This window comes from Furipterus horrens, unplaced genomic scaffold (genome assembly GCF_987537825.1).
Source record: "Furipterus horrens unplaced genomic scaffold, mFurHor1.1.pri manual_scaffold_13, whole genome shotgun sequence".
Classification (NCBI taxonomy): Eukaryota; Metazoa; Chordata; class Mammalia; order Chiroptera; family Furipteridae; genus Furipterus; species Furipterus horrens.
In genome coordinates this window covers 21,922,613-21,948,960 of record NW_028327183.1, presented here as the reverse complement: position 1 = coordinate 21,948,960, position 26,348 = coordinate 21,922,613, and the positions used below count along the sequence as shown (strand labels likewise).

Genomic DNA, 26,348 nt, shown 5'->3' with positions numbered 1-26,348 from the left:
AGGCGAGAAATAATGAAATGAGAGGAGAGTTTCTCTGACCAAAGTCAGGCGTGACAGGCCCAGAGACCGGCCTCTCCTTACTCCATGCCTTTTTCTCCTGTCCCGACCCCAGTTGCAACCTGGAGTTCTCTGAAAGGCGCAGACTTCTAAAGTACACACTTAAACAGCCACTGGATTTCATCATCTTTTAGGACTTGTCTTACCACTGGGTAGGATTCAAAGCTGAGTACAGTGAATAGCATTGAAAGTATTGAAATTCGATCTCCTCAGTTGCATCTGAGGAATCAATACAGTTGCTAAAATGCTTGCCTCTCACACAGTGAATAGTTTCCACATAAGTTGCTGACCGGTTGGCTCACAGTAGACTCACCTCGATCTGCCCTCCCAGGGTGGTGGGTGTCCTGATACTTTTGCTTATTTCTGATCACTTGTAGTGCAGGGCAGAGTGATGCCAGCCTGCCCAAGAAGACAGTGTGTGGCCTGACACCACCAAATGAAAGAGTCTTCTGCTTCTGGTTATTTTTATATGTCAAAGCTTTACAGAATGTCTTCATAGGGAAGCTCAGCTTAAATGGAAAACAGACCTTTACTTTTATCACTGAGTCATACGCCCGCCCAATTTTAAAATGCCGCCTCCCTTACAAGCATGCCTTGTCCTCAGAACCTGGGCTCTACTTGCTTCAACATTTGCAAGTGGTGCATGTCAAATGAAACCGCGGTGACCAAGGGAAATTCATAAGGATAACCAAGGATTTATATGATTGTCTTAGATCTTAAAAATTTTAAGCATTATTTAATTCATCAATCAACTTCTTATTTTGAAATACATATATATGTAAATGAGTTGGAGGAAAGGAGCTAATTTTCATGACCCCATATTGTATTTCTGCATTGCCTGGGGAAAAACTACTCACACACACACACACACACACACACACACACGCGCGCGCGCGCGCGTGCGCGCGCGCATGTGCGCCCCAGCACCAAAATAAGTCAATATTGATTTGGCAATCATACACATTCTGAGGAAACTGCAGTTACAGTTATTATAAATGAGATAATTTCCACGTATTTCTTTTATTCAATTCATTCCACACAACATAAGCCTGGAATAAAATCTAAGGAATTTGTCATTGAACTAGTGCACTTGTCAGTGGTCTGAAAGATTTAAAAGTCATGTTCCAGTAGTCTTTAGGATATTGTGTATGGACCACTGCATTGTTTATTTTATTGGGTTTGGGAAGACCAAGGAAAACTATATCTATGCTATGTCCACACCTCACATTTAGTGTATGTGTGCTGGGTAAGGAATTATATTTTGATGTGGCAGAAATGTAAAAATTGAAGATCAGAGTAGAAATTTATGTATGCCTTGTTGAAAAGTAATGGTTTCATCTGAAGTTACATATTGGTGCTGGGCTTTTGAGTGTGGCTGCAAATGTGATGGTTTCCATTTTGAGATTAGCCATAGGTCCTGTAAGGTCACTGACTCCTTTTTGTTTAAGCATGTGCAAAAGGCCTGTCGAATGTGTAATTTTCAGGGACCTTGACAATAATAATGAAAAACACTAACATTCTCTTTTTGTCATGATTCCCTAAGGTGTGCACTTAGAGATATGTAAGATGAGCTTTTCTGCTCGCTGATGCCTCCTCTCTCCTCCCCAGATCCCCACCCACCTGCTGCCTGTCCCATTCTTCTCCCACATTCACGCTCCCTCTGTTGAACTTCCAGAGGTGGCTGGGGGTGCCTTCCCCCTGGACAGTTCGCTCAGGGCCTTTGCACCTCGTAGAATCAGTGACTTAAGTGGGACATCCCTTAACCCTCCTGATTCATTTCATCTTAGGCTCACCCTCTGAGTCATTACTCTCAGTACCATGGGAGCACATCAGTCCCTTCCTCCAAAGAACTCCCCCTTTGGACTGTCTCTGTCGGAACCTCTGGACCCTTCAAATGGGGTCCACTTCCTCTCTCTCTCCCTCATTCTCTCTCTCTCTCTCTCTCTCTCTCTCTCTCTCTCTCTCTCTCTCTCTCTCTCTCTCTCTCTCTCTCTCTCTCTCTCTCTTTCTCTCTCTCTCTCTCTCTCTCTCTCTCTCTCTCTCTCTCTCTCTCTCTCTCTCTCTCTCACACACACACACACACACACACACACACACAGCAGTGAATGAGTCCCATTCTCTATCAAACTGTCACACAGCTGGAGGGTAGGTGAGGAAATTCATCATGAGTGTTTCATTATAAAGTAACTTCATCTCTGACTCGTGAATGGGGATTCGGGGTGACATGACAACACAGGTTACTAGTCTAAGACTGAAATATGATCACCTGTGTTTTTACAGCATTCCTTTTTTTTTTTTTTTTAAGTCTAAAAATATAAGCTCTCCTTTATGTTAAGGATTTTTTCCCCTCTCTTTTAAGTGGCCAAAGGGGTGTTTAACTCTCTGAAACCCCCTTCCCAATTAATAGTGTACAGAGGGGGAATCCTGAAGCTGAAAAGGCCGGCAGCCTTTGTAATGACAGTACATGAGAAATAGGTTAACCACAGGCCCGTTTCAAGGCAGGAAAAAGACATCTAAAGAAAATTACTATAATAAACAACTTCCTCCACTCTCTGGCAAAAGGAGATGATGGAGTGGCGGGGGACCAGGTGGACGGGCACATAGATCAGCCAGATGACAGAGCGTGAGCACCCCTGATGGAGCATCACCTTCTCATTTAGCTCCTTCCCTGTGACCCTGCGGTCTGAGTCCCCCCAGGGGAGGGAGCGGAAGTGAGTGAAGATGAGTGTGGAGATAAACTCGGCATAAGGGAAAGGAGATTAGCTAAGCGGTGTGGACTGCGTGAAGACGCGGGACACGGGAGCGGCAGAGACGAGATGGAGAATTAATTCAGAACAGATGATATAAAACCCCGCCTCCAGGGGACAATTCAGAGATGCTTTGGCAATGCCACGTCATTTGTCTAGAGAGCGCCATTTGCTGTTACAAGCGGGGGCCTCAGTAAATTCATGGCAAATACTTCTGTGATGGGTGGGAGGACACTTATTTCTCCACACTGAACGCCGAGGAATGTTGATGAGTTGAATTAGAACTGGAGTCGGGGTTCAATGTGTCAGCCGCACCTTTGAAGCTGCCTCACAGATGCGCTCGCGAGCCCCCACCCGTGTCTCTGTGTTGCCGTCTGGTGTCAGCCCCAGCTCACTCACACATAATAGTGATGATGACACCCGGTCGTGTTCTTCAGACTTTGCAGCGAACAGGAAGAAGGCAAAGACAACTGGCTCGCTTTTCACATCGTGAGGGTTTCCAAAAATCACAGGAATGTACACAGCCATGAATCCGCACCACAGAAGGATCCCCTTCCGGAGCATCCGTCCACATTCGGTGTAGTTCGTGACCGATGAGGAAGGACTGCTCTATAAAGTGCATTGTGTTCCCGTTGTTAAAACTCTGGTTAAATAACACCTCTAAATAAACATGGGGGAAATGGATTTAGGAGATTAAAAATCAGATACGAGCATGTTCGAGGAATCAAACATTCAGAGTTTGAACCCAGTAAGTGGTATGTAGCATGCTCTTGAATCCTAGTAATAAAATCTTTTCAACAGTCGATGGTTTCTAGAATTTTAAGTTAGAATCCTAGACATTGTATTTCATAGCTGGGGAGTCAGTGTCATGAGAGTTAAGATGCTGAATTTTGGAGTCAGGCAATATTAGAGGTTCAAATCTGGTGCTTCTGTTTACTAGCTCTGTGATCCTATGCATTGGTTTATTCATCTATAGGACTGTTAATAGCACTGCACTTTCTTCATAACGTTAGCGACTTTAAATGAGATAATGCACGTGCAATACTTTGCCTAGCATACAGTAAGTACTGCTATTAGTATTTTGCGAGCCTTCAGATACATTACTACAGAGAAAAGCTGTCTAGCACGCATTAAATAAAAAGCCAGTCTTTCCAGCCTGTCTATAACTTTGATTTCCATGGGAGAATTAGGACAACCTTTTTTTTTTTTTTTTTTTTTTTTAAGGCCTAAATACAGATACAAAGCTGGTTGAAGTCATTTATAGTTTTAACACTAAAAATTAAACACAAGAGCCAAAGAAAGAAGGCTGTTTACCCATGATGACTCAGTGTGTCCTTTGTTTTAACTCTGTGCCCAAAGCAGAAGCTGTACCCTCCTCATTCAGAGGGCACTTGGTAGAATCCAGCCCCCATCTGTGGTTTTCCAACTTAAGAAGCTGTAAATTTTATAGCTCTGCACCCTGTGGTCAAAGCTGCTGAGTGTTGTGTCTGAAGTCAGGTGGTTCGTGTGTTAAAGGTAGACATTAAACAGTTCTACCGAGGACCTGGAAGCATTTAGGGAGGTTGCTTGCCAGCTGTAAATTAGAGACCCAGTGCCAGTTGGCTGGAAAATTCTCTGGACTGAGACCAGTTAAGTAGACTGAACCGCTGGCGGTCTTTCCAAATGTGCGCATTGAACAGCGCAGCAGTGCAGCCTGACGTGCTGCGTGCGGGGGCTCGGGAACAGCTTTAGTGCGATGTCGTGCCATGTCAGAGGCTGGGGAGGGGGCAAGGTGGCATTCTCGTGACCTGCAGGGCACTTGTCTTCACTACTGGCACTGAGAAAAGTTACTGACCGCTCCTGAAAGAGTCACTGAAAATGTTTTAAAATAGACGTGAGTGAGGGGAATGATTTTCAGATGATGCGTCGTCCCAGGTGCGTTCCTCAGCATTCGCAGAGGCTGTGAGTCTCGGCTGTGTGCTCACTCACAGCCCCCAAGCCCTCCTGCGTCCCTGATTCTGGTCGGACCGACTGACTCTGCTCAAGATGACAGTGACGATCATTCTGAGCTGCGTAGGTATAAACAAGCCCACCAGATTAGCGCCTATGGTCTTTGTGTAGGAAGAGCAGGGAAAAGGTGTCATTAGACCACAGGGTCATTTGGAATTCGGAAACTTTTAAATTGTGTTTTAAAACTGCTGTAAATGAGAAAGCCTCCACTTTAAGGCTGGACAGAGCTGGTTTCACGGATGTGGAACCTGCAAAGTTGCACAAGGCCTCATGCTCAGAAGGGCTATGTTTGGTTTAAAGCTTTACTGTCACCAACTTGAAATTCTTTTTTTTTTTTAATTTCTTAATTTTAGAGGGAGAGAGAGAAAAATTATTTGTTGTTTCACCTATTCATGCATTCACTGGTTGACTCTTGTATGTGCCCTGACCAGAGCTCAAACCCTCAACGCTGGTGTATTGGGACGACTCTCTAACCAAGTGAGCCACCCGGCCAAGACCACCAACTTGAAATTCTTAATAACTTTTTTAAACAAAGGGTCTTGCGTTTCCATTTTTGCCCTGGGCCCCAGAAATTATGTAGCCATTCCTGACTGTAGGATCGACATTTTTGTTGAAGTCCAGTCATTTTGAGAATCTGTGTTCTATTAGCCAGATGAACAGTCTGTTTCCCAAGGAAACAGTAAAATTAGGAAACAGATAAAACTACTGCTGTGTGTGTGTATTGCTCTTGGTCACTTCTCTCCTCAATACAAGGTAAAGAAAAAGATGGAGATACACCTTCATTATCATTGAGAAGCAAACATTGTTACAATTGGCAAATGCTCATCTTTTTGGCCTTGGCTTCTATTTGTTTAAATAATTACTATCTTTAAGAGGCATTTAGGAGGGGTTGCTAAAATAAATTCTTAAGTCAGCTTTCTGCTGGTTTGTACAAATATTGTCTCTTAGAGTACGTGACCATACATACAACCCTGGATGTGACTTCACAGCTGCACAGACATTACAGTCAGGCCTGAAGTCATTTGATATTTTAAAGTTGAGAGTCTTTTATGCATTTATGCATTCACTGAATGCATCAATATGTTCAACAAACACATCATAAACAATGTATCTTTTATGCCATTGGCTATAAAACTATAATAGTAATACAACGACATCCAGTGCTATGTATTTTTATGAGGTAGTAATTTAAAGTTGCATAATCCTGTGAACAATTACAGTAAATTGTGAAACTTATTCTCTTCTTGCTTTGGCTGGGTAAATAAACTCGTTATTACCTTGATAATATGGAAAGGAGTCATTGCCTACTTGCTATTGCATATTGTTTGCCACTCTTGTTAATTTTTGCTCCCTAATTTTACTTTTCAGGGAACCTTTACATATGTTTAAGCTGTGAGGGAAGGCAGATGGGAAACTCCATATAAAAGTTTGTCCTTTTGAGAGAACTAGAAATTCTCAAAGAAAACTTAAGTTCTCTTTTGTTCCATGGCTTTTTTGCTGAAATCATTCACCAAAATTAAATGACAGCTACAAAAAACTTCTTCAGGCATGTGGTCCCCTCCCCCAATTTCACAACAGTGTGTGGTTTTTCTTTGCAGGTTTCCAGTACAGTAGCCCCTTGCTATATCGCGGTTCACTACTGTGGCCTCATTGTATCACGAGATTTTTTAAAATATTATATTTAATTATTTATCGCAGATTTTTTGCTATAGCATGGGATTTTGAGGCACTGTATATGTATGTTGTTAAAGTTATGTAGGTAAATAAATGTAAAGTTCCTAATTCGAGGGGGGTCTGGAACGTAATACCCGCGATAGGTGAGGGAACATTGTACTTTGTTTTAACCTCTTAAGTCCCTGTCACTGTATTACTGTGGTGTGAACCTGCCTCACTCCCTCCACTGGAAAGTAGGCCTCATGCAATGTAGAGGGGGCCAGGTCCATAGGCATCAGAAGAGGTGACAGTGGCTTTGATCAGGGCAGCAGCCACCACCATAGACAAAGGGACACGTGGTCTGACTTGAGATATGTCAGAAGTAAAGATAACACCAGTTCCCGATCGATTAGCTGTGGGATATGAGAAAAAGAGGCGATCAAGCTGCCTCCAAATTTTAACTGTGGCCTGAATAGTTAGAAGGACTGGGTTGCCACCTTATGAAATGGGGAAGAAAATCAAGAGTTGGATGTTGACATACCTTTTAAACATTCAAGTATAGATGCCAAGTAGGCAGTTGATACTATGAATATGGAAGTCAGAAAATGGGTTTCATCTATAGCTGTATTGTCCACACATGGTTAAGTTTACATGTTAAGGCATTAGAATGTAAAGTTCTGTTCTTCAATCGCACTAGTATACTGGTGCTCAATAGCCATGCGTGGCTTATGGCTACCAGGTGGAACCATGCAGGATTATAGTATATTATTGTCATTGCAGAAAGTCCTATCGGAAAGTGCTGGTGCAGTGTTATAGATTTGGGAGTGATGACATGTAGATTGTATTTAAAACCACAGGACTAGATGCAATCATCTAGATCTGTGAGTATAGATAAATAAGAGACTTGATCAAGAGGTTGGAGGCCACTTTGATGTTGAATAGCTCAGAGAATAAGGATTCACCAAAGGAGGCTAGAAATGAAGGTCAGTGAGTCAGAAAAAGAACTGAGAAAATGGACTTCTGGTGGCAAAGAAAGAAGAAAGTGACCGACTATATCCAATGCTGGTGATTGGTTGAGTAAGACAAGGTCTATCAACTATTGAACATCACCAGGTGCTGTTGAAGGAGCAGTTTCAGTGATGTGGTGGGGAGGGGCACCTGATAAGAATCATGGGCTATTGAGGAAAGACACAGAGACAGGTAGTAAAGGCAACTCTTGGGAGGAGTTTTTGCTATAAAGGGGAAAAAATTGAACAAGAGCTGGAGGGGTATACGGAGATAATTTTTTTCTTAAGATGAGAGGTATAAAAGCATAATTGGATACATATGGGAGTGATCCAATTGATAGGGAAATGTAAGTAAGGCTCGAGAAAGAGAGGGCAACTATAGTAGTGATGTCCTTAAGTAGGCAAGGGGAGATGGAGTCCGGAGCATGGGGTCAACCTGGACTGACCCCAGCGTCAGGGCAGGGCATCCTGGGTAACAGGAGAGGAGTGTGTGGGTACAGATGCAGAAGCACATTTGACAGGGGGAGATTGTCTCAGTTCTCTTGCTAGCAGCAAGATAACTTTTATGGTTGGCTTTACTGGATACCTGGGGAAACTTGACATTTGTTGGTTTTGCTTGTTCAATAGTGATGACACTTTGATCTTCACAGTCTAATTTTTTTTTAACGCATCCTGCTGTTCACAGCAACATTTGAAATGTTTTACAGTGAAACCACATGCCATGTATGGCTTAAGTTCTACAATCTGTCTAAAAGATGAAAGTAGAATATATTTTAAATGCCCTTTGAAAATGTATTAAGCCACTGTCAAATCACCAGAATATAAGTCCTTAAAATCCCAAAAGCAAGATCTAATGTTTAATTTTCTTTGCATTTCCATTAGGGATCACTTTCCCCTATGGCAGGAAGTAGAAGTCAGGATCTGGTTTGAATGGGGGAAATGGGTGGTCCTCAGAAGAGGAGATAAGTAAGTGGATTTCTTTATCACACTTGCACTTGAATATGACTTCCTTACATGCATGTGTGATGCGACTCCACTGTATTGTGATGTCATCCTGCCTCATGAGCCTTGGCTCACTGTCGCTCCTATGCAGTTCGTTTGTATCGAACTGCGTGGGTGGTGCACTGCAGTGTCTTCTCTACAAGACTTCTGCATTCCTAGTGCATAAAGAAAACAGCAACCCAAAGTGTTGCAATTGAGATACTGTGTTAATTGAAGGAGAAAGTGGGTTGAGAAATCAGTGAGCATCAAGATGATCTTCTGAATGTAAAACTTCCCTCAAAATTCTGGTTTGATTATGGAAAGAACACTGAAGTGTCTGTTTACTTACCAGTGCACAAAGACATTTACAGAAACACTGCAAAAGTCTCAAATAATAAAATAATGCTATTATTCAAAATGTCTGACATGTTATGACACAACCGAACACATGGTTCTAAGAACAGTTGTATGATTTAGCTGGGGAGATAAGAAAAGCAGAGACTAGAATGATCCTCAGAATGAAACAATCCCTAGGACCTCGACCTTAAGAAGGTTTTCATTGGTGAGAATTTGGCATTTGTCTATTTTAATGGCGCTACCTGTTGTTTTTATTTTTTGTTTTGGATGGGGCTGAGGGGAACAAATATCCATCTATTAATACTTTGGTTGTTTCTGGGAGGCACTAAGATTTGTTTTCTTGGGCAAGAAATGACATCCACACCATAGAGTCTTTCAAGTAAGCTGTTATATTCCTGGATACATTTAAGCTAACAGCAAAGTGGAAGCCATGTTGAAGCATCCTAAGGAGTGGTCTGGTATAACAGAGGTCCTTGAACAGCTGCCACCCACCCGACTTTAATTGAGGCGGGATCCCACCAGACCGCGATAGAGCCAGGGGTTTCTTATTTTGAACTGGAAGTCTGCTTTGCTTCTTGAGCATGGATGCCCAATTCTGGTGGAAAAGATTTTCCGTAAGACCCTGGGACAGAGGCAAGCAGCTATTTATATTCATGCACTGAGCTTGAAAGAGGAGAGGAGAGGAGTAGTTAAGGAAAGAGAATCAGGAAGGCAGGCAAATAATGTTTTTCCACACCCAAAACAAGGAAATGTACTGCAGTATTTAAACATGTTTTGCTGGAGGTCCTAAGTTCCATTTTAAGCTCATTCACTAGACCGATGTGATCTTGTACAAGGTCTTCTTTGGTGTTTTTCTTCCCCATGAAAATACAGGCAGCTACATTATAAAGTGGTTAGAGGAATGTTTTGAGATAATGCATAGAGAAAAATTCAGCGGGTACCTGGTGCCTGGGCTGTGCCAGTAAATGATGGCTCTTATTTTAGTAGCAGATCTTACAGGGTCCAGTCTATCCTATACACACACACACACACACACACACACACCCCACCCCACCCCACCCCCAGTCCCTGCTTCACACACACACAAAACCAGCCCCTACTTCTGATCATATTACTTTTTGTCTTAATCTGCTGTTGATCCTGCTACACAGTTACCTGACAAATTCTCTTTGGTTAAGACTTGATATTGTAACCTTTCCTTCAGTATAACAAAATTTGTTTGGTTTATTAATGTAATCATTTTTATTAAAATTATACCTAGCAGTGAGTATTGTGGGCTTATGGCAAATGTCAAGTCATGTTTCCCTGTGTAGCATTTATCTTAATCACAGTTTTGAAGACATGGCAGCACACATTTTACAGTGTCGTGGGAAAACTTTAAGTTAACGTACTTGGGAACAATATTGTGAACCAACTTTAAGGTCAAAGTGTCATACAAAGATCTTTCGAATGTCCAGTGAGCTCTCTGGAATTCCAAGGTCTGACCTGTGTCTTGATCTCTGATTTGCACCTCCTGCTGTCCAGGTTCTGACACAAGGCAAAAACCCGGGGATAGCATGGAAGTACGCCCTGCCCAAGGTGGTGAATGGCAGCCAGCCAGCCGCGAAAAGACACGCCCACGCCTGGAGCACAGTGCAGTCCGAATGCTCAGTCTCCTGCGGGGGAGGTGAGTCCCAAGCCTCCTCTGAAAACAGGTTCTTTCACTCCAGCCCTCTTTAAATTGTATGGTTTGAATAAGCAACAAAAGAACTGTCTTTTATGGGGACCATCACTCTTAAGAAGCAAATATTATTTTATTAGTTGAGGATTTTTCTATGCAGAAAGGAAGGAATTCTCACAAAACACAAGCCAGCCACAACCAGGACTCAAAAGTTATATGTCAGAAACTTACTGGGGGAAATATATAAAATCTATCTATTTATTTATGAGTATATCTACAAATATATTTGTACATTTTTAAATTTTTCCAGCCCACGGTTTAGTTTCTCCCTACTGTGACATGTCCGATGTTGTGAACCTCCCACTGGGACTTGCAGAAGGTAGGGTCGTGACAAGGGATGACACATGCAAGGCAGACATAAGATGGCTCTGAAATGTGGACACTGTGCCCTTCCATCCCCTCAGGTGTGAGGTCAGCAGTCCTCGCAAGGGAAATGGATTAATCTGGGAAATAACCCTTTTAAGGAAAAAAAACAAGTTACCCTGTCAGCGCATAAATACCCTGGCATTTTATCGAGATCCAAAAACATCACATATTTGCTTGTTAGTCCATCTTTGTCACACTTGGGAAAGGGAGCGAAAGTTCCTCCGTGAAGAGGTCCATGAAAGCGAAGCATGATGGCTGGTCACTGATTTCCTCACGTTCAGGGCACCTGGTGACGGCGGGTCTTCCAACTCTCCCCATCCCGGTGAGCAAAATGGGGCGTCTCGGAATCAGAGACAGAGCAGAAGTATAGAAAATGAAAACATTCTTATGTCTGTAAGACCTGTTCTTCATGGTAATTAACAAAATATGAAGAAATACTTCTTTTTAAAAAATATTAAGTAATTTAAAAGGAATACAATTTTATTAATAAACATTTAAAAGGCAATATGCTGAAAGAAGAAAAATAATCTCCCATACCCCTTAATCATCAACAGCCCATATTAAATACTTTGGTCTATATCATTCTATTCTTTTTATTATACAAACATAAGAAACACGTGTGTTTGACCTACTCAGACACATGCCATAGGTATCATTTTGTTTGTTATTTTTACCGAACAGAAACCATGCTATAGACCCGTGATTTTCAATCTTTTTCATCTCCTGGCACACATAAACCAATTACTAAAATTCTGCAGCACATCAAAAAATATATTTTTTGCAGATCTGACTATTTTGATTGTCAGATATGATTTTGATTCATTCACACTGTACAGCTATTGCTGTGTTGGCTGCTATCATTTTTTTTTACAGTCTAAGAGAAAAGAGGTCAGTACCCCTAATTAGATAGTCTACTATTGCATGTTTTAAATTTCTTTTGCAGCACACTCGTTGAAAACCACTGCTATAGACATATCTGTATACTTTCTTACTTAGTTCTGGAGCATGAACAGTTTTCACGTAGCAAGTGTTTTTGGAGATTACTTGCAATGACTTCCTGCTATTTCAGAGAGATCACAGTTCCTTGGGAAGGACAGAGATTCAGTTCACTTTCCATTTACAGGGAATGAGTCCAGCCAAGGTGGGGACGCTGGAGAAGTGCCTTGTGGGATTCCCTCTTGCCTTAAGTGAGCAACACGGTCGCATGACTCACAGGCCATGTTGTGTCAGAGGCCTGTGAGAAGAAGCTTTCGAATGAATACGTTCTCTGGAAGTAAACTCTCAACTGTAGGGAATCCCAGTGTGGTTTTGTTAAGTGTCTCCTGAAGGCAAATCCACTTCAGCCTAATTGTAATAGCAGGAGGGACTCTTCATTGCTTCTCAGATTGGTTTTAAGGAGAGGCACCATGTAAATATAAACAGTTCCGAGAGGAGGCAGGATTTCTATTTGGGGAGATGACAGGCAGTTATTCACAAGATTCAGGCCTCTGATGAGAAGCTGTGAAAGGAACATTGCACGCCAGGCATAGGATGCCACTAAAAGTAGAGTCCTGGCTGACAGGTACGAATACATACATATTCGGTGAGCTCCACTTTGTGTTTATATGTGCATCATACTCTTATGGAAGTAGGAGATGCTTCATGGCAAAGCAGACTCAGAATTTCCACACATGATTCACGATGGTTTTTCTTTGAAGAATAGTTTCCACTGGATGTGTGCAAGTGAGTTAAGGTTGGTGGGATGTTTCCCTTACAACTGCCCTGTTGTCAAAGGTTGTATGCATCACTGTGTGGTTCTAGAACCCACAGTAGTCTTGAAAATGAAGAAGCTACGTGTTAAAACTGAAAACTATTATCTTAGGGGGAAATAGGATCAAATCAGTTGCAGATTTTATCAAAAGGAGGCTTTCTCACACAATCATTAGATTCTGTACCTTAAATAAAATATCAGAACCTTGGTGAATCAGAAGCTGAATTTGGAAACAAAATCAAATTGGTTACCTGTAATTTTTACTTTGTAACTTTTCATGTCTTATTAGGTTACATAAGCGTAAAGGCCATTTGCTTACGAGATCAAAACACTCAAGTCAATTCCTCGTTCTGCAGTGCAAGAAGCAAGCCAGCAACTGAACCCAAAGTATGCAATGCTTTCTCCTGCCCTGCCTAGTAAGTCGTCTGGAAATGTCTTTCTGGTTATAGTTGTACTTTATATGCCTTTATTGTTGGTAGGAGATCATTAAAGCCCATATGTCAATGCTTCTGACCAAAAGTAATATTAAAATAGGTACAATGCCCAAAAAAGTAACAGAAGAAAGTAGGTAGCTGAGGTTAAAATATATAACTTGAAAAACACAAATTTGCTTTAGATATTCATTTACCTCTGGCTATGCAAACCGAATCTTGGGATATAAAGGTGTTTTTTAACCTTTACATAAAGATTCCTCTTCTCTGCATTAAATCAAATAGATATTTAAATAACACAGATTCCTATATTAGTTAAATTTACATGTGGTTGTGTGTTTAACTTTTATATAGTTGTCTAAGAATTTTAAAATCATAATACTATGCAGACCATGAAACCCCAAATGCAAATTACACAGTAGCAGGGCATAAAGTAAAAAGAAAGGGGTAAGAGGCCAAGTGGGAATCCACTTCTGATGATGGTAACTGGTGGGGAGCTCAGTGGGTTTGTTTTTGGATGGATTTTAGCCACACTATTGTTTGAACAAATAATTTTAAGTACTCTTCCCAGCCAAATGGAGTCTTGTCTTGTGTGATTTATCTTCTGCCAAATATATATTTATATAGAACTGACAGAGTTTCTTCTAAAGCAATGGTTGTTCACTAATGTTTTAGACCATCTTAATAAGTAGTGTTTGCTTTGTGGTAAGGCAATGATATTACACAATCTTTTTATACACACACATGTATTTTTTTCCTTATAAGTAGTGTATTTTTGATAATTGCTTGGGGCTTTAGGTATCTACCAATTCCATACGCCCAACTGTCAGACCAGTTTTTCTTTTAGAATCTGGAACCAGCTCTATCCTAAACACAAAAAAGAGAAAGAAACTGAGAGGGGGCTTTTATGGATTTTCCCCTTTTGTTAAGAAATCTCTGGTTCTAAGAAATACATGTCTCTAAGATGTGATTGCCTGGCAGAGTATTGACCCTTGTGGAGTAATTTCTCGGATAGGTAGGAGATGTGTGTGTTTGTTAAACCCCCTCCTCCTCATTGGTTACCTCAGCCAGCCAAAGAAAGGGACCCCATTTACATGCACACACATGAAAAGGGGGAGAGCCTTGGTCCTGTCCCCTGGAACTTCCCTGATGACTCCAGGTAGAAATGATACTCCGGGTGGCAGCACGTTTACTGGTCGTTTAAAAGCAGAAGAGCCCTTTGCAGTGACTGCCAGGTGGAGGTGGTGGAACGGGAAGGATCTTTCATTGCCTTCTCTTCTTCACCACTCTGTTGCTTATATCTCATTATTTTCTGTTGGAATAATGGGGACTGTCAGGGGCTATTCTTTCCTAGGGAGATACCAGAAGTAAAGTTGAGGCTCAGACTATCAGAGCTAGAAGGACAAAGAAACTATCTGTGCTAACTGCATTATTTTCCCACGTGGCAATTATGTGTGTGCACTTAACTGTAAGCCAGCTCTGAGCTGATGACTGGGGTATGGAAATGAGTAACTCGTAGCTCTTGCCACAGTGAGCCTACAACCAAATGGAGCAGATGGATGTGTAAAGAAGTAATTGAGATGCACTGAGATACATGCTATTTAAAAAGTTTATATAAAAAGTCAATGAGAGAGAAATGGACGCTGTTAGGAGCTGGGGCTCTGAGGGAGGAGTGGATGGGGAAGGAGGAGAAGTGCAACGTAAGCCTGAGGCCCGGATGCGGACAGTCATGCCCACCATGCAAAAAGCCTGTTCGTGTTATGCTTTTTCTGCTACTTCTGCCACATGAAGGAAAGAAGCTTGAATTTGGTAGACAAAAAAACAAAAACAAAACAAAACAAACAAAAAAGCCACTTTTATAAATAAATGTTGAAGCTACTGATTTCATACTATGTTTTCTTTATGTCTTATTATAAGATCAAATAATTATACAAACAGTAATTATTTTACGTGGCACAATCTTTAACTAGGATAATATGGATTATATAATGTTTTAGAATACATATAGTCATAGAATCCATATGCTAAATTCTTTGGACTAAAGGTCTTTGATTTCACATGTAAGGCTTGTGGGGAAACCAGAGAATAAATTTATAGGACTAGGAAAGGTGAGAGAAATGCAAAAATATATGAGAACATATTTGTGACATTTTATTTCTTAAAATGATACTTAGAATATTGGTAGAACAAGTTGAGTTTTAGACATTTCTGTGTATTAATGATCATATCTGGTAGATCTTTTTAATGCTATGCCTTCAACTCATAGAATTTCAATTAATCAAAAGTAGTTGTTGAAAAGGATTAATAGTTGATTAGCCTTCAAATATAAACGAAGTCTCACTGCTGTGTAAAGGGCAGTCTGGCAATTTTTAAATAACACACGGTTATATCCCCAACCCAGCAGTAAATTTTAAGGCTAACCACGAAGGCAGCTGGGGGAATTACCTGCTTAGAAATTTCCTCTGTGAGATCTTCCCTGCTGTCCTGCCTGCATGCGTACACACACCCCCTCATTGATCACTCTTCCACGAATCTTATTATTGTAGCTTATATTTGCTGATATTGTGGTAGTGATCAGAAAGTATTGTCTTTATTTGTTCACACGTCTGCCTCTCCAGTGTGTTGTAGGCTCCTTAATGGCAAGAACATGGCCTTGTTCCCTTTTCCAACCCTGATGCCTAGGGGAGTACCTGGCACAAAGTAAGGATCCCAAGAAATTTGGCTGAATGAACGGGTTGCTCAGATTCCCACATGGCATGTACTTCTTCCCCTGCAAGGGGCAGGAATGTATTTTTCCCCAGAACTTTGTGGCGACTAACTGTGACTCCCTATAACTGGACCACATGAGTGTGAGCTTCGAAATCTGCAAAAGTAGAACTAGTATGCACCGCCCTTATTGGCTCTAAAATTGACCAAAGGGTTTCATCAGGTGGTTCATCTTTCACAGTAATTGCTTTGGAAGTGAGGAGCCAAAGCCTGAGCTTCACTGGGAGTAATTTGCTTTCCCCGGACAGTTGGAGGCCGGGCGAATGGAGCGTGTGCAGCCGGCCGTGTGCAGGGGGCCAGCAGAGCCGGAAGATCCAGTGTGTCCAGAAGAAGCCCTTCCAAAAGGAGGTGGCCGTGCTGCATTCCCTCTGCCCAGTGAGCACACCCACTCAAGTTCAAGTCTGCAACAGCCATGCCTGCCCTGCAGAGTGGAGCCTCGGGCCCTGGTCGCAGGTAACTGGGAGTCATTGGTCTTGTTCCCCGTGGACAATGAAGGGGACAAAAATACATGTGCTGTCTTTGCTTCCCAAGAGGCCCTCGGCTGTTTTTACCTTCCTGAGAGCCACACCGAGTTAAGGTGATGGGGCGTTTTAATGAACGTTTTTAGTGGCACTCATGCAATCTGCAGTTTGGGAATCCTTAGAATGCAGAAATCAGTGTGGGGGACATTGAGGCTAGATTAGCAGCACAGCTAGACAGGATTTGAGTGTCAGAGGACTGGCAGGTAAAACTGGCTCCCGGCCTCTGCAAAGCAAATGGAAAAGACAAGTACCGAGAATGAAACATAAAAAGGGTCTTTCGCTCTTGCTTCCATGAATGGGGTGGGGTTAAAGGAATACAGAGAGGAGTCGGGCCTGAAGCTTGCTTTTGTCACAAACTCCCAGTGGCATGCAAAGTTATAAAGTTGGAAGAAGCATAGAACTACCTGTCATTTACGGCTCAGAGGTTCTCAAATTGGGGGTGAGGGGGCAAGTTTTCCCACAGGGGGCCTTTGGCAATGCAAGGAGACATTCTGATTGTCACGGTGGTGGTGGTGGGGTCTGCTGGTAAGATAAACATCCTACAGTGGACTGGACAGCTTCCAGTGCAAGACCTACCTGGCCCAGATTGTGCTGAGGGTGAGAACTTGGCCCTGTCATTGCCCAGCCTCCACTAAACTGCAGATGGCAAGACAATTTTAGGGATAATAAGATTTCAGATGTGTTATTGCCCCTGGACCCCGTCTCTGCCATGCTCGCCTTCGGGGCACAGTACACTGTGGAAGGGCCTTGATTTCCGATGAAGTTTAACAGTGCACTAGCACATCCCAAACAGGGTAGAACAAGGTTTTGCTTTGTTTTCTTAATGCTACAACATTGTGAAAAATATTGTTTAATGTTAGGAGTCCGTCTGTTAGGGGAACAAGGAGCTGGGAGTGGGGAAGAACATCTTGGAGCACGCTTCGGTGTACTTTAAAAATGGGGGCACGTGTTCATTTATCACAGACGGTAAATCTAAGTAGTTAGTGGTGTTGAGTCTGCTCTTTCTTTACAACTGGGAGTGACCATTTACAAAAGGAGAACTCAAAGGAGTGTTTTAGCCAAATATGCGTGGTGGGCATGGACAGAGGGAATGGGGTCACGGGGGTTAGCATGGCAAGGAGCCTTCATTCATGGCGTTTACTCCAAATTTACATGGAACTATGTGGGGAGGATTTTAGTTTTCTTCTTTAATCTTTTTCTTTTTGACTGTTGAAAACCAAATATGTGTGAGAACTTAAAAGTCATTCAAAACTAGCACGCCAATGGCACTTTTTTACATCTCAAGTGTTCCAAGACCTGCGGGCGTGGGGTGCGGAGACGGGCCGTCCTGTGCAGAAGCCCCTCCACGGCGGAGGGCCTCCCCGCCAGCCAGTGTGCCGGCGCCCCCCGGCCAGAGGCGCAGGAGGGCTGTGTCCTGGGACGGTGCCCCAGAAACAACCGGCTGCAGTGGGCCGCCTCTTCTTGGAGTGAGGTACGAGTTTAAAGGCACTGCTGGGTTTTGCGTTTTGTTCTGTTTTTCCTTGTTAATGCTCAACTGATTCACCACCGTCCAGATGCTCAAAGCTTCTTTCTGCTCAGCACTCATGCCAGGTACCTTCTGTTTATTCATCCTTCCTACCTGACTTCCTCATCAAATATTGATGAAACAGCCATCACACAGCTCGGGCAGTGGAGACACAAAACCCCATGAAGCGTCGGTATACAGACATGGGTCAGGTGTGCAGAGCGCTGTGATGGGCGGCCGTCACTCCATGGGGCACCCTGAGGTCCACCCAACCCGCCATCCGGAGGAATCCCTGTCAGCAGAGTCTTTGCCTGATTGAGCAGGAATCAGGCGGATGTGGGGCTGGGGACAGGTTCCAGACAGAGGGTGCCCCGTACAGAGGGGAGGATAGAGCCCACTCAGTGAGGGTGCAGCCGGGGGGTGGCGGATCTGCCAGTGTCACCAGGGACAGATCACAAGGGCCTCAGGTGACAGACTTGAAATATATCCGATAAACGTTAGGAGCCAATTAACATGTTAAATGATGACATGGAACAGCAGCTTTTCATTTCAGAGAGAAGGGGAATGATGCAAAGCAGGCAGAGGCAGGAAAGGCACTGGCGGGGGTATCGCAGCGATTAAGACCCAAGATGAGTGTGTCAGGGGTGGAGAGGAGCAATATCTGTGAAAGTTCCCGGAAAGGCCATTTGGTACCTTCAGGAATAGGTGGGCAGGACTTGCAGATGCCTCCTTGACTCTGGTTTGGGAGCGCCAGTTGCGGTCACAGACACAGGAAACATGAGAAAAGGAGCCGAGCCAAAAGTGGACTCCGGTAACCTGGGAGACGAGGTCTCTGCTCTTCAGGAGTTCACAGTCTGCTGGGGAAGTCATGCGGAGAATGGGAAGGGGTCATCGGGCGTGCGGACTCAGCAGAGGAGGGCTTTGTAGCTCAACAGCTCCGGCCCTTTGCCATCAGGGCCCTTGCACGCAGTCTGATGATTAAGTCTGCAGCAGTGTGTGCGTCTCTTTCCCTCACTCACTTTCGCTAAGAGACGTTAAAACCCTAATGGCTAAGTGCCTGGATTTGAACCTGACTTACCCATCTGGATACAGCTTTCGGGATTTACTGTGGGTGTAGCCTCGGGCTGCCACTTCCCCAGGTTAAGAACCCCGTCCCTGTCTGCACAGCGGAGCAGCACCCACACCTCCCTCCCAGAGCTGCTGTGAGGAGGAAACTCAGTCATCCTTTGCCGTTTTAGGATCGTTACACTGATGCCAGTTCTTACTCAGTTTATCAAGGCCACACACTTCATCCCATAATAATGCTTAAAACACTTTCAACAAAAACAAGTTTTCTCACACTGTTTTCCTCTGTCTCCATCCCCTCGCTCACTCACGCACTCTTTCCTGCCATAACACCTTAGGTTACATCTCAGCCAAGAGAGAGGCGGGCTAAAACAAATAGGGTGGTTCTTCCCACTCCGGAGTCTCTAACTCCCATCTGTATGCCCTGCCTCCCCGGCACAGACGCCCAGCTTTTTAGGGCTCAGGCAGACCTGGGCATCCAAATAAACGCCACACAGTGACCCTGACCTCATCTCCCTGTTTCATCTTTGCCTGGACTTTGTCTCACTCACATCCATAGTGACATCAGGACCATAAAACAAAACGAGACGCTGAGTACTGTAACACTGGTTTTTCTCACCTGGAGCATGTAGGACTTGGTGCCATGTTTGTAGGATCCTGGCATCTGGTCAACCTGCCATCATCCAATCACTCTGATTCCACGTGGATGGTGTGTCCTTAGGTTGGAACACATCGCTCGGCAGACTTGACCATGGGGCTCTGCACGCTGACGCCTTGTTTTTTGGCTCCTAGTGTTCCACGACCTGTGGTTTGGGTGTGAGGAAGAGGGAAATGAAGTGCAGTGAGAAGACCTTCCAGGGAAAGCTGATAACTTTCCCAGAGCGAAGGTGCCGCAACATTAAGAAGCCAAACTTAGACCTGGAAGAAACCTGCAACCGAGGGGCCTGTCCAGCCCATTCGGTGTACGGTGTGGCAGCTGGATGGTATTCATCACCATGGCAACAGGTGAGTGCACACAGATTTACGGGGTTTGGATTTAAGTGAGATTCAAAAGAAGGCAGTCCACCAGGGATTGCTGTTAGAGACCTGTCCACAGGTAAAGAACACAGGGCTTACATTCTTTGGCCAGCCCACCACCTGTGTGGCCTGGAAGGTTATAGAATCTGTGAGCCTCAGTTTGCACATCTAAAAAATTGAGAGGATAATATCTTGCAAGGTACTTTTTTTTTGTATGAGTAAATAAGATAATATAAAGCACTTAGTGCCCAGCTTGTCACATAGGGCTAATGTTCACATTTGCTGCTGCTATTAAATCCACCACTAGAGCCTTCTACATTCTAGAAGTCACAGATTTGACTCATTTGGTTCTTATGTTTCCAAATATTATAATAATAATAGCTAGCTAACATTTGTCAAGCCATTGCTATACACTATGCTGAAGACTTCACATGCATTTGCTAGTCTCTCACTTCATCCTTTTAATGGTCTTATTAGTGGGTGTTCTTGTCCCCATTTTGTGGATAAGGCAGGTAAAGTTCAGAGTCAGCCCAGGACCCTCAGCTTTTTCAGCTCCTCCTGTGTTAGTGCCCCTCTTTCTTCTCAGAAGTCTTAGATGAAACTTTGGCCTCACTGGTTTGGTTCTTACTGGTAGGAGTATGTGATGCTGTCTGAGAAAGCAGTATGTCCCTAGGAACTCAAAGCTGGTCCTTGCGGCATTCTTACCAACAGGTGGTACACAACTGTTCAAAGAGCTCACTGGCCTGAGATGCTGCCCACAGCTCCCCATGAAACACAGGGGTGGGCGAGTACCAGTTTGTCTGTATGTGCATGTGTGTATATACCCATATTTGCACGTACATATATACATGTGTTCATATGTATTGTAAGTACACATGTATGTATACAGTTGACCCTTGAAGAACATGGGTTTGATTTGTGCAGGTCCACTTACACATGGATGTTTTTCAATAATTACTGTAAGTGTATTTTCTCTTAGGATTTTCTTAACATTTTTTCTCTAGCTGACTTATCATAAGAATACAGTATATCATACATATAACTCAAAGTATGTGTTAATGGACTATGTTATCAGTAAAGCTTCTGGTCAACAATTGGCTGTTAGTAGTTAAGTTTTGGGGGGAGTCAAAATTATACATGGATTTTCAATGGCACAGAACGTCAACACCCAACCCATGTTGTTCCAAAGCCAACTACATATGTGTGTGCTTGGGACAATCTGGGAAGTAAAACACGGAGAAAGGAAATCAGCATGACTTTATGTCTCTAACTTGGCTAGGTACTATACCTATGTGGTTACCTCTGTATTAGGTACAGTTCCTATTGCTATGGCTTGCTTTTTAAAGTTTTTGATTATTTCACTCATTGGGAAGTTGATTTTTATAAGATTGTGTAGATCAGTAGAGCACTGCCAGCATGCCATATCTGCGCCCCGGCTCCCACCTGTTTGTGCTACTACAGCAGAGGTGAATAGGTGCAAAAATGGCCCATAAAACCTAAAATATTTCCTATCTTCATCTTCACAGGAAAAGTTTGCCAACTCCTGGTTTAGGTGATTTGATAATAATTATACACCTATATTTGAATTTGGGACTAATTACAAAATCATACTCTTCCTACTCATATTCTTTCATACCAAATACCAGTCTACATAGTGATGGTTGCCCAAAGTGAAGTTTTCGTTTGTCTGCAATAAAATATAAAATGATATAGCGAATTTTTAAAAGCAAACCAAAATATCATCAATTTAAAGGGCTTTTTCCCTGACAATATTTTCTTGTTTAATTTTTGTTATTTTGTTCAGACACACATGAAAACGTAAGAACGTTAACAGTCCTTATGAGTCATTTTTTTAGAAAAACTCGAATTGGACAGCCATAACACTGACTTCTGGGAAGCATCATATCCACCATGCTAACCAGGAATTCGGCTGGGCACCGAGGGCATAATTCCAGAGCCCTCTGAATATCATTTCTTTTGCTGTCCTCGCTTTGAACTATCCCCTCCGCTGCTGCATCTGCAGAGATTTGGAATTCCTTACATGCTGTGATTAATTGCCTAGAGGTGTCTGTATTTGTTTCCACATTCTTAGGGCAGCTTCTGTATTTCTGGAAGCTCTCTTGTCCATGAGTCACTGAATGAGGAGACACACACTATTGGGTGAGACAGCATCAGCCTCAGACCCTTCTGATCAGGCCAAATGGGTTCCACATGTTAGAAGAGATAGCAGGCTGCAAGCACATGCACCTGGTTCTGGGCGATTCGTTTTATCAGCAGGCATCTTGGTAATGTCATAAAGCATGGAGACCCTGATAGCACCGGCACTGAAAGGATACCATCAGCTGCGTGTTTCTGACCCTTTCCTTTCTCCCTCTTCTGCAGTGCACGGTGACCTGCGGGGGCGGCATCCAGGCCCGATCTGTCCATTGTGTGCAGCAGGGCCGGCCTTCCTCAAGTTGTCTGCTCCGACACAAACCTCCAGGGATACGAGCCTGTAATACAAACTTTTGCCCGGCTCCTGAAAAGAGAGGTAAAAGAGGACCCCCCACATTCCATCCATTTTACTAGCCTTCAGAGAATGTTTCAAAAACCCCTCCCATTTGGTTGTGCAACTTGTTCATTCCACACCTCTAGGGGACGCCCTTCACATCAAAGTCTATGGCAACAGTGCTCCTTGGAGGTGTACAAGACACAATTCCAGGGAGTTCCTGCTCGAAATGATCTCACAGCCAGGGAACATTTAATTTTACGATAGGCTTTTTAGTTATTAATTCTTACTTCGAAATGGGGAAATGGTAATCTTGTGAGTCCATTTTTCCAAACTAAATTTTAACTGAACAAACACACGAAAAAGGAAACACTGTGTGCCTGAGATTGTATTAATCAGCGAGAATGCAAGCCTGAACAAAAATTGCCCTCAAGGAGCTCACATTTTAATCGAGAAGATGGATTGCAGTCAATTACACTGAATATGTATTGTTCTAGGACTACGGCTTAAATGTTTTCTTAGTTCAAATGCAGTGCAGTGAGTGCTAATGGAAAAATGGGAAATTCAGTTATCTGAATGAACTACACCGTTTCTCACTAATACAACTTATTTCGAAGTAATCTGACAAGAACCAAGAACTATTTTGTTCAGCCTAATCAGATTTCCCTGGGCTAAAGAATGATCTATCTTCTGAGTCTTTTCCAAGACTGTCCAGTCTTTAACCCTATGCTGTCCAATTTGCAGTGAATCAGATTCAGGACTATGACTCAATTCCCACCTCTCTCTACATTGTCATTTACCTACTTATGTAGCCTTAGCTCCAGGCTCTGGGCATTGCTTTGCCTTCCTCTGCTCTCTCCCCTATCTTATCTGAGGCTAGCACAAGACCAGAAAGCTGGAATAGGCAGTTGCTCAGAGCCAGGTCACCTCTAAGCAATGCTGGAATTCTACAGACCTGCAGCCTCTCTCAGAAGAAAGCTAATGGGGGAAAAATACACACAATTTGAGCAAGTGGCCATGTTTTCCTAGACCATCTCCTGCTTTCTTCACTATCAGTGATTTCAAATTTCTACCCTTTAGTCAGATGGCTCCAGATGCAACCACACACACAAACGCTGTGTGAACCAGACCTGGGGCCTTGTTGGCCAATGTAAAAACCATCTTTTACTCTGAGTGGCTGGGAGCTAATGGAGAGTGCAGAGGCATTGCATGAGCTGGCTTAATTTTTCAAAGGATTGCTGGGAATTTTAGGCAGAAGAACCAAGGCTTGAAGAAAGAACTTGAGGCAGCTCTGAATCATAGAAAGTAAGCTATCATTGGGAGCAGCAGGGGAGCTGAGAGTTTTGCATGCTGTGACCAGCAGCACAGTGGAGAGCTACTGAAGAATGAACTCAGAAGGCACTTGAGTAGATGCCCATGGGCAGTGTGTGCTTTTGGGTGAGGTGAAGGTAAAGGCACCTAAAGGCTTGCACAAAGGAGGGGAAAACCATCCCAGCTATGAATTAGAATAGTCATGTAGAGGACAGACCCTAAATATTAAATAAATAAATAAATACATAAGCAAATAAATAATGCTTGAGAATCCAGTAGAACGACTGGGCCCTAACTCCTCCAACATGTATTATGTTTACATAAAGAACATCTTACTTACAATTTCATGTGCGTTCTGTGTCTCATGGAGGCCCTTCTGGGTAAGAATCCTTGATGTGCAATGTCCTGCTTTCAATCGATAATCACATCTGTTGTCCTATTTAAAGAAGTTAGAAAGGACTGGTGTTGACTTCCATTTAGTTGCAAATTGGCTATGAGATTTACTTAAAACTGTGAAGTGTTGCAGGTGGGCCTCCAATCCAGGTGTTCCAACTCCTAATACATTAGGCTCCTTGTTCCCCAAAGTAATTTGCACGGACCAGCAGCAGTATCTCCTGCATGCTGGTTAGAAATATAGAATCCCAGCACTCTCCATAGAGCCTTCTGAATCAGAACCAATGGTTTCACAAGATCCTCAGGTGATTTTGAATGTGCTGTTGTAGGGACTTCCCTTGGATGCAAAGTGGTACCTCCCAGGCTATTTGGGGAGGATCAGATCATCTGTAGCTGGATATGACTTTTTTTCTTAACACCCACTTTTCCCTCACCTGTTTAAATTTTGCTCAAGGGTCATAGTCCCTTTTCATGTCTTAATGCTGCTTTCCCCACCTTCCTACCAAAGTCCCAATGGACAAGAAGAAAAACCACTCGGAAGCACAGGCAAGTAGATACAAGGCCTTTGATTTGCATGACTTCATCTTAAGAAAAAAGACTGAGCTTTTTCCTAACATGCTAACTCAATTTTCTCCCTTTAGAGGATCCAGCCTGTGTGGATTTCTTCAGCTGGTGTCATCTAGTTCCTCAACACGGTGTCTGCAACCACAAATTTTACGGCAAGCAATGCTGTAAGTCATGCACCAGGAAGAGCTGACGCCCTCCCCAGCACCCGAGGGCGAGGGGCTCACCGTTCAGGTCAAAAGCTGACGCCTGCAGCAGCCCCCAAGCGGTCTGCGGTGTGTGGGGGGCTGGCTCTGAAGAACTGACGGGCACCTTTTGCGGTTTCCCCAAGCGGATGGTACTCTGAAGCACTTGAAAATGGGAAGCGACGACAAATCTGACTCATGAAGAAACAAAAACAAAAGCAACACTGTTACGTGAAAGAAGTGGTGAATCACACTGAGGTATGGCAACTTTTAATTGTGTCAAGGTGAGAATCTGGTCAACTCTGGGACACATCCCCCTTTGAATTGGACAGGGTTCCATGGCAAAGGCATTGGTTTTGAAAAGGTCTTTTAAGACTTCAGGTCGTAGACTGAATGTTGGAGGAATCAAACATGGATGGAACGTTTACTTGGAGCTCACAGTTTGACTGAGACTGTGGACACCCCAACCAGGAGTTGTACAAGAAGCCAAATGGTGCTCACAACAGTGCTTGCTGCTGGACTAGCAAGCTTCATGTTATGTTTATTTAGTGTGCGTGTGTTGTTTATATTATTTTGTTTAAAGTATATTCTGCTTATAGCGAGTCTCCAAGACTAAAATTCACAACTTGAAAAGTGTTCCAAGGAATATTCTAAAAACAGAGCAACATGGACTATTTAAGATTTCCGTTTAATTGAAATTCACACTCTGGAGGAAATCGAAAAGCTCACAAGAAAGGTAAATATTGATGCCTCACACAATATATCAACCTCGTAACTTTTGGTGCTAGACAGGATCCTCTAGACTGCTTGTTGAGAGTCAAAATTGGTGAAATGTTCATTTCTGGTAAAAATCTAGGAGGAGTGAAATAGTGTGCTGAAGGAGAGGAGACCATTATTTGTAATGCTCCCTACTTATTATCATAGCTGCTTGGAAAATTAAAGGCTACTTGTGGTTTTTTTCCTACCAACTGACATGTTTAAATTTGCCCTAGGATTTAGTTAACAAGAAAAAGTCATAGTGGCAATAAAAAAATCCATCTGTCGTCTTGCTACATTGATATTAATAAATCATAATATGGTAAAACCATTCAATGAATAAGAGTATTTTACAATTTTTTAGATGATATTTTCAGTCTTCAAAAGCCAGCTGTTGGTTGGCACTAATGAGCTTAAAATTGTTCTCAATTGCAAAAACACCACACTGTTTTGCCAAAACCAAAGTAACTTACAAGACTGAATCCTACTGTAATTTTTTGAGATGTGGTTATATAATTCTACTCTATTCCTCAGTTTTTTGATGAATGTAACCCAGTTTTACTGCTTTAAAAAGTCTCAATTCAAACAGGGATTTGCCAGCTCAGCACAACCAACTAGACAGTGGTGTATTAAATTTAGACCATCCTTTGTTCCCATCCTCATTAAAACCATGCATTTTTGAACCTCAGAGAAATGATTAGAATATTGTCTCAACTGTCT

At 42.9% G+C, this 26,348-nt stretch overlaps 1 protein-coding gene across 1 annotated transcript in view; it reads left to right on the top strand.

Moving 5' to 3' along the window:
* The window catches only part of ADAMTS18 (ADAM metallopeptidase with thrombospondin type 1 motif 18), a 135,754-nt gene extending 110,333 nt beyond the window's left edge, over positions 1–25,421 (top strand). Inside the window, exons 17-23 of the mRNA XM_090259515.1 lie at positions 10,316–10,457; positions 12,917–13,043; positions 16,073–16,277; positions 17,631–17,816; positions 19,707–19,919; positions 22,314–22,461; positions 24,765–25,421. Of these exons, the coding sequence (XP_090115641.1) occupies positions 10,316–10,457; positions 12,917–13,043; positions 16,073–16,277; positions 17,631–17,816; positions 19,707–19,919; positions 22,314–22,461; positions 24,765–24,880 (1,137 nt within the window). The 3' untranslated portion in view covers positions 24,881–25,421. The remainder of the gene's footprint in view (positions 1–10,315; positions 10,458–12,916; positions 13,044–16,072; positions 16,278–17,630; positions 17,817–19,706; positions 19,920–22,313; positions 22,462–24,764) is intronic.
* The last annotated feature ends 927 nt before the right edge of the window (positions 25,422–26,348 follow it).